This window comes from Triticum dicoccoides, chromosome 2A, assembly GCF_002162155.2.
Source record: "Triticum dicoccoides isolate Atlit2015 ecotype Zavitan chromosome 2A, WEW_v2.0, whole genome shotgun sequence".
Taxonomy (NCBI): domain Eukaryota; kingdom Viridiplantae; phylum Streptophyta; class Magnoliopsida; order Poales; family Poaceae; genus Triticum; species Triticum dicoccoides.
In genome coordinates, this window is record NC_041382.1 from 768,100,864 (window position 1) to 768,109,724 (window position 8,861).

The window sequence follows — 8,861 nt, forward strand, 5'->3', positions numbered from 1 at the left end:
GATTAGCTGGGCCACTGACCATCAGGCCCATGTGATTAGGTTAGCTTAACTACTTATCAGTTTAGGGTTAGATCACTCACTTGTGGGCCGTCCACTGTAAATTTGTGAAATGTTTAAAAACCAGGGGAGTTTTATGAGACTGGCGTATGGCACCCTAGATGTCATAACGGTCAATATGACGGAGCTGAATATTGTGCCATGTTAGCCCAGACTTGTGGGCCATCACTGCCATAATTGAGTTTAATTTTGGCTGAACCTGTAACTAACTAAAAGTTGTAGTTTTTAGGGGAAAAGTAAAACATGGTAGTAGCCCTGCGGGAAACATTGTCAAGTGAATATCTCCCCTGGTTTTAGCCCTTCAACTTATGATGAATATCACCCCATCAGTCTCCAAACAAATTTGGAACTGTTAACAACCAATGCACCTTATATTGTGGAATGGAGGGAATATTTGTAATGCTAATGCAAAAAATAATAGTATGTGTATAGAAACTCCTTTCGAGTCCCATGCATGAGAGATGAGCCCGTGATGTTTGTTTGGAAGTACGCATGCATGAGTGAAAGCAGTCTGTCGACTTGCAAAAAGAAGGATGCCTCACGTAACCAACCAGCATCGTCTGTCTCCATGGCACGCGCGCACGCTTTTCTCGCCATGCATCCCGTCCCCGTCCACCACCACGGCGGGACCAGAAGTTCTTCAGCATCGTCACCCTAAGCACTAGCACGTTTTTTCTGTGGGTGCGGTCGCCTCCTTCTATCCTCATCTTATATATAATCTCCATCTCCGGGCGGCTACTTCACCTCACCGAAATCCTCCGAAGCAAGAACTCCGCTCTCCTCCTCCTCCTCCTCCTCCTCCTCCTCCTCGCACACTCTGCTGGACACATCGGCCGGTAAGGAAGCACTAGTACTAGCTTGTTGTTCTACGTACAATTTTGTTCTGTTTTTCTCTTCGTAAATTGAATGCGAATCTTCTCTCTTCGTGCTGCTGTTTGTTTACGCATTCGTGTCCTGCGTGAACGCTACTACTCCAATCCATCAGTCCGGTCCAGTGCATTCACTGTTCGTTCGACTGTGTATCATCTTCTTCTTTGTCCTCCTAGACCATCTCTTGTTTTCCAGTTTCCAGTTTGTAACCAACCGACTATGGAGTAGGACCTGATTAGCTTGCTTTTGGGACATGGGAGCATCCTTGTTCTGAAATTGTGAACCTTCGGTGTTGTAGAACTGTGCTAAAAACTTACAAGGAAATATTAGCAAACCCTGAGACTGTCTATGTATCTGATTAATTACTGCTTAGTCTGTGCATGTAACCTCTTACATGGAAAAATGGAAGGTTACCTGTTAGCAGACACCCATTTCTTACAATGGTAGCACATATTGATTTCAAATCCTAAACAAAACAGGGAGCATCTGGTTCATGTTTTATTTTTCCTGGATCCATGTGAAATCTTTCTTTTGGTACGTGGAACTCAAAATATTTATCATGTTGCTTTGTGGGAATTCCATCGTAGGCTCTTTTTCCTAAAAAAACTATTAAATGCCACATAATTTCTTTATATGGAACGCAATGCTTTTTTCATGTTCCGCTCTAACTGGTATTATCGTGTACACTTTGTTATGATACTGCCAACATAATTGTTTTTTGAACAGTCCACTTTTTTCAGGCGTCTCACTACATTTAAACACGCAAAATGCCTCGAGGACAAGCTTCTTCAGTGTCAACCCACGAGAGGCCTAGAGTTGATGCGGCAGTCGTTTCTGATAAAGATAACGGCAGGCATAGGAGGAGCGCTTATTTGTTGCTGGGATTGTTGATAGTTTTCCTTCATGGGTCCTGGTCAGTTTACCGTATGCAGTTTGCAAATCTTCCTTTGCCCCTAGATGCTGAGCAGGCTGGTAAGCGGGGGTTCTCAGAGGCTTCTGCCCTTAAGCATGTGAAGTACTTGACAGGCCTGGGTCCTCATCCAGTTGGTTCAGATTCCCTTGATCTTGCTGTGCAGGTTGTCCTTTCAAGCTACCTTGCTTTCGCATTTTCAATAGTTTTTACTTACAATTTCAGTCTTTAGACCAATTATAAAATTTCTGTCAATTTTATTATGCATTGATATATTCTAAACATGAGGGGTCAGTGATACTTTTCTATTAATAAGTTGGAACTAGCTGTTGTCTGTTGAACTGTTGATGCTAATTGTCAGGGCCGGTCCTGAGATTTCGGGGGCCCGGGGCGAAAACAAAACTCGGGGCCTTTTATGTATAACGCATGTTTTGATTGTTTAAAACACGGGTTACACTTAACTTTTTAACAATGGAGTGCGAAACTAGTCGACCTACTTTCATGATTTAATTATGTATATATTATATTAACTCTATATTTCTTTTGTTAAGATCTTTCCAAGGAAGTTGCATGCATTGTATATTTCATAGTTCGCCACCGAAAAAATATTTAAATGACTCTTTAGGGCGCACAGCTAGAATTAACTTCATAATTTGCAATGCTAAGATTAATCTAGCAACCTACTATTAGATTAAATCCACCATGCATTCTCTAATTAATTTTGGCTCAGCTATATCATTATCCATGGATCCTAGTAATTCTCTCCCCTTGTCTTTCATCGATCACCAACACATCCAGATTATTTAGTCAGAAGGCCGGACAACTACATCCAACTCTTTTCCGCTAATTCACTTGCTACTCCTAATTCTGCCACTAACTAGCCACCTACCTAACAGAACCTAGCTAGCTCCTGGATGATGATGAATCAAGAAGATGCTTACCTATTTTCTTGTCCAGAACTGCCTGCCGGGATCGGGGGTATTGTTACTCCTGTCCATGCCGACGAACATGAAATCACCCAAGCGGCCATTGGAGGAGGAAGCATCGGAGGCCTCCGTGGGAGGAGGTTGCGGCGGCGGCAGTCGTGCATGATATGCGGATAGGTTATTTCTGAGGGATTGATATGCTGCTAGGTCGATCGCTCATGTCGTGGCCTACGCGAGGGAAACGGAAATTCCACTAATTCAGGGAATCGTTATTAACTTACCCCAGATAGTTGTGGTTGCGTCTAAATCTACGCAAGGGAAACTTACTAGCGCAGGATCAGTTCTTTCACGGGCCCTTTTTTAGGCAAAGTTTTTTCACCGGGCTAATACACAGAGGACACATACGTGGGGGCCCCTACGTTCCGGGGGCCCGGGGCGGCCGCCCCCCCTGCCCCCCCATCAGGGCCGGGCCTGCTAATTGTAGTGTTTGGGTATAATAACTACTCCCTCCGTTCTTAAATATAAGTCTTTTAGAGATTCAAATACGGACTACATATGGAGCAAAATTAGTGAATCTACACTCTAAAGTGCGTCTATATACATCTGTATGTAGTCGGTATTGAAATCTGACTTATATTTAGAAACGGAGGGCGTAGAAAAGGGAGTAAGTGGAGAAGAAATATAAGTTAAAGTGAGGAGCCAACTAATTATTTCTTGCTCTTATCTTTCACTTTTACTTTCCCATCAGGACGTGCGATATTTTTGTTGGAACTTATAATTTCTCTACTGTATCTACTTTTAGTTGCACTATCCGTCTTGACATTTCCATGCAATAGTATGTATATGCAGAAGCAGAGAAAATAAAGAAGGCAGCTCACCCGGACGTTGATGTTCAACTGGAGCTATTCCACACAGACATTGGTGCAAACCGTTTAGCCGGGGGCCTTTTCAAGGGAAAAACAATATTGTATTCAGACCTTAAGCACGTGATTCTCAGATTTGTTCCCAAGTATTTACCGGAAGCTGAGGAAAATTTGATTCTTGTCTCTTCTCATATTGACACAGTTTTCACAACGTAAGGCTCCGTCTTCTCCCTTACTGGGCAGCCTTGCTTCTGCTTTGCATTATGTAATGTTAACTATATGCTTAATCATCAACACATCAATTGGTTACCATCAGAAATGAAGGGTTTCCGCATGCCTTTTTGACACGAAATTGGTTCGTCTTTTATTTAATTTTGTAGAATGTACTAATATGCAACAATCCAACTTGGGTACCACATTATGAGCCTTCAATTGAGGAAGGGGTGGGTGCTGAGAGTGAGGTAAAAGAAATGTATGCGAAATAAATGACATTAGACAAATATATGGGCTCAGTCGTGCACTGTTCTTTAAGTATAAGCAGGAGATATCGAGATCTCACATTTTCTAAAGATAACTTGACAGCACATGAATGTTGAACAAGAATATAGCTTTGAGGCATGTTTGGGAGGAACAATTCTGTTGTTGATGATTTTTACAAGTAATTTAGACAGATATTCAGACTGTTCAAGTCTACATCTAATGTTATTAGGATGTAATTTAGCGGCAAACTAATGTTTATTTATTGCAAATACATGTACTGTAGCAGACCAACTCTTGTAACAATTCTACTTTTTTTTTTTGCTTCCGCATTGTCAGTTTTTGAGAGATAAAATGAATCTAACTTCTATCTTTTTTAGGGGAGGTGCCGGAGATTGCAGTTCATGTGTAGGAGTTATGCTAGAGCTTGCACGGGGAGTGGCTCAGTGGGCTCATGGGTTTAAGAGTGGTGTCCTATTTCTATTCAACACAGGGGAAGAAGAGGGTCTTGTCGGGGCCCACAGTTTTATAACTCAGGTCACTATTTTCATTTGTCACACATATATCATGTCGAACTGTTACATAGGTCATTGTGGTTATGCTCCATAATGTAATTTAATAATATTTGTGCAGCACCACTGGAGAAACTCAGTACGTTTTGCTGTTGATTTGGAAGCTATGGGCATCGGTGGGAAATCAACACTTTTTCAGGTTGGCCTCACGTTTTGTTTTCACAAATTATTCTGGCATTTATAATTGTAACAGTCGTGTACCTGTTTCTTATTTTAGTTTGTTTAGTAAATAAGGTTTTTGAACATTTTACACAAACCATGAGTTACTTTTTTTTTGGAAATGGAGGTATACTCCCGGCCTCTGCATCATGATGATGCATGCGGCTCTTTTATTAAAAATCCAGAAAGTATCATCATAAAGGGACGTGGAGTTTCTACACCCAGGAGCAAATGCTCCTGGTGTGAACAGTAAAATCAAATAAATTCAAAAACAATTAAAAAAATTCTCAAATTTTTTTGTGCCATACTTTCACAAATGTTTGTTATGCCTACAAAATTTCATCGCAAAATCACATTGATGGAAGGCGTGGTAAAAAAAACAAAATCGATGCTCTGAAAATGTTACTTACAAAAGCATTTTGGAGCTCTGATTTTGTTTTTTTGGCACGCCTTCCACCAATGTGATTTCACAATGAAATTTTGCGTGCACATCAAACATTTGTGAAAGTATGTCACAAAAAAATTTCAGAATTTTTTGAATATTTTTTCTAGTTTTTTAATTTTACTATTCATACCAGGAGCATTTGCTCCTGGGTGTAGAAAGGTACTTCCGATCAAAAGGTCTTACAGCTCGCAAACGGAGCAAAGTCATAGCACAAAGATCTGAAAAAAAAGAAAGGGCCTAAAAACAACCGATACGGTGATAATAAGGACAAGCTCTCTAGCCCTCTATCCTGTTATGCGAACGCCATCCGAACTGGTTGAATATAGCCCGAGCCACCATCTCCCGTTGGTTGCACCCAGTAACCAAAGGCTCCCTGGAGTCCATAGGAGTGAGTAAGGACCACATACGGATCCAAACTGTAGCTGTGAAGATAACCTGCAAAAAAGTTAAGTTGTGTTGTCTGTTAACAATCATATCATTTCTGCAGTTCCATATAGCCCATAGTAACGCACATATTCCAATCCGAATACGAGCTGCCGTGATCTCTTCAACCCCAGCTAACCACATCCCAAACAAAGACGCAATATCTACTGGGGGATTAATATTAAAAGCTATATGAATCGTTCTCCAAAGTAACTTGGCAAGTGGGCATTCAATGAATAAATGTTGTATTGTCTCATCTTGAGCACAAAAACAACACTGCGAGTTGCCTACCCATCGCCTCTTAAGTAAGTTGTCCTTTGTGAGTATTACTTGTTTCTGGGCAAACCACATGAAAATTTTAATCCGCAAAGGAACCTTAACCTTCCATATATGAAGTGACCTTGAGAGGGGGCCAGAATTAATCAAATCCGTATAAAAGGATTTCACCTTAAATATCCTATTTTTAGTTAACTTCCATTGTGTAGAGTCCGGCACGTCGGAGAGTCGAACTTCAATCAATCTCCGAACCAAGTGCATCCAGGCTGTCCATCTCGCACCCACTAATGTACGTCTGAACTGGATATTCAAGAGAATAGTTTGAAGGACGATACCTACATAATCTTCCTTACGTTGCACAATATTGTAAATGGTAGGATATTGTAAGGCCAAAGGTGTCTCTCCTAACCATGTATCCTCCCAAAATCTTGTTGACATCCCGTTGCCAACCAAGAATTTGACCCTACGAAAGAATATATCCTTCGTTCTCATAAATCCCTTCCAGAACGGTGAATCAGTTGGTCTGATGGTAGTCTGGGCTAGCGTTTTCGAGTGCAAATACTTATTGCGCAGGATTTGAGACCACATGCCCTCCGGCTCTGTCCCTAACCTGTACAACCATTTGCTCATTAGACATTTATTCTTAATTTCCAAGTTCTCAATACCGAGACCCCCGTGGTCTTTAGGTCGACAAAGGATATCCCATCGCGCCAGACGGTATTTCCTCTTGGCCTCATCAGACTGCCAAAAGAATCGAGATCTAAAGAAATCAAGTTGCTTTCGGACCCCTTTCGGAATTTCGAAGAACGAAAGTGAAAACATTGGCATGCTAGTTAGTACTGAGTTGATCAGAACTAATCGACCCCCATATGACATCAACTTGCCCTTCCAGCAGCTGAGTTTTTTTTTCAATTCGTTCTTCAATACATTTCCATTCTTTATAGATAATTTACACAAACCATGAGTTACTTGGTCGCTAATGCATCAGATTGTTTTCTTCGGTTCTTCAATTGCTGTGGATTCTTCAAGTGTTATCACAACATTACTTCTGAACCTTTTAAGCTTAGCTTACTATATTTGTTCATATAACAGGGTACTCACCAATGGGCTTTGGAGAGCTTTGCCACTGTAGCGAAATACCCATCTGCTCAGATAGCTATACAGGTAAAAAAAAGGAACAGATTGAGTAGGAATTGATTCAGAAACCTTAGAAAGAACGGTTTGAACAGTTTTTATTGATTCTCAAGTTTGCTGTCTTAGAACGAACAGTTTGCACTTTCCATAGAGGTTCCTTTACCCTGTCAAATACAGATCTAGCTGTAGAAGCTTGAGTGATCTTCCTGTTCCAAATTATTGGGTAAAAAGTAAAATTATATTGTGGCCAGTAGCATGGAACATTGGATTATAGCAAATAACAGTGGCAATTTTGTCATGTTTCCAGGAACTCTGCAATCAGCTCAGAGCAAAATGGAGTGATTTTTATCCACTGTCAATTTGAATTTTCCCAATTTAATTCACCTTTTCATATGGAAAAAATGACATGATTGTTCCTCATCCACCCCACACACACTTGTTTGGTGCTAACACCGAACTTATAGAAGAAATATGAAGTGGTATCATGTTGCTAGAGTGAAAGGAGACGGTTCGACCTGTCACCTTACTCAACCAGCATAGTTCAATTTTAGCGTGTCTCCGTAGCTTGCAAATAGGATATAACCCAAATTTGTAATTGCAGGATATTTTCAATTCTGGAGCAACAAATTCTGCTACAGATTTCCAAATATATCTTGAGGTTGCTGGTCTTCCTGGCCTTGATTTTGCATATACAGATATGACATCTGTGTATCACACAAAGGTTTGCTTTCATGACTTTATATTTATATATGCACAATTCCATATATTCTGCATCAGGTGGTAGAAGTTACTTTGCTCTGTTTTGGGTACTGTTTTGAATAATTATTTTTTAGTTGTTTGTCGTAATGGCGCAAATGATGCACCGTCGGAAATATATCGATTATGCACAACTTTTTCATGTGTGGAACACTTTTCCCGATTCGTTACACTTTAAGCAACTTAGTAGATATTTCTTTTCTTAAGCACACATCAAATTATGTGTCTGGGTATTAAGAAGAGGATGCCAAGAAGGCACAAAGTATAGCTTGGCCAACGGCCAACAGAAGGAAACTGATTTACAGAAACAAAGCAAAATAAACACAATGAAAATAGAAAAATAGCTAAGCTAGGTCATGTCATGTTAGTAGTTTATTAGATACTGATGACAAAGATTTAGCTTATGTTCTATTTTTTTATAAACAGATTGGATTGCTACGTACATATATAAAGCCAAATTTCTAAAGAAAAAAAATGTTACAGACCCTCAGTAGATTAAAATTCACCAAGTGTATTTTTTATTAACATAATAACAAATATATCTGTATCAGATACTCGGTTAAAGAATGTACTGGTTACTTTCCTGTTCGAAGATCTAGAGATTATGGACCTTGAGATTAAGCTATGTTACTGTCATTGATTTACCCTTTCCAAACAAAAAGGAGTATAGTGAGTATATATGTACTCTGAACCAAAAGTAGCACTTTGATATAAATAGGTTAAAGGTGAACACATCACATGTGAACTTCACTTCTTGAGGATCCACCTGATTGTTCACGGCTCCTCGTAGAGGGTGAATGCATGATTATAATTCCAAATTGTACTGTATATCCAGGCATTTGTTTCCTACTGTGAATTGATTAAAATAATTTCGTTGCCATTAGATTGTAAATTAATTATGTCTTTCCAACAGAAATTAGAACAAGCTGATAGTTCTAGACGTAATTTTAACTTTGATTAATATTGGGAGTGTAACCAAAGGTCAAAGGAATA

The 8,861-nt window shown here is 39.8% G+C and overlaps 1 protein-coding gene across 2 annotated transcripts in view; it reads left to right on the top strand.

Moving 5' to 3' along the window:
• The first annotated feature begins 806 nt into the window (after nucleotides 1-806).
• LOC119357134 (endoplasmic reticulum metallopeptidase 1-like) overlaps nucleotides 807-8,861 on the top strand; it is a 13,253-nt gene continuing 5,198 nt past the window's right edge. The window contains exons 1-7 of one of the 2 annotated variants that reach the window (XM_037624124.1): nucleotides 807-893; nucleotides 1,654-2,003; nucleotides 3,600-3,838; nucleotides 4,484-4,640; nucleotides 4,737-4,814; nucleotides 7,071-7,142; nucleotides 7,714-7,833. In XM_037624124.1, the coding sequence (XP_037480021.1) occupies nucleotides 1,695-2,003; nucleotides 3,600-3,838; nucleotides 4,484-4,640; nucleotides 4,737-4,814; nucleotides 7,071-7,142; nucleotides 7,714-7,833 (975 nt within the window). In that variant the 5' untranslated portion in view covers nucleotides 807-893; nucleotides 1,654-1,694. The remainder of the gene's footprint in view (nucleotides 894-1,653; nucleotides 2,004-3,599; nucleotides 3,839-4,483; nucleotides 4,641-4,736; nucleotides 4,815-7,070; nucleotides 7,143-7,713; nucleotides 7,834-8,861) is intronic. The other variant, XM_037624125.1, reaches the window with a different exon arrangement.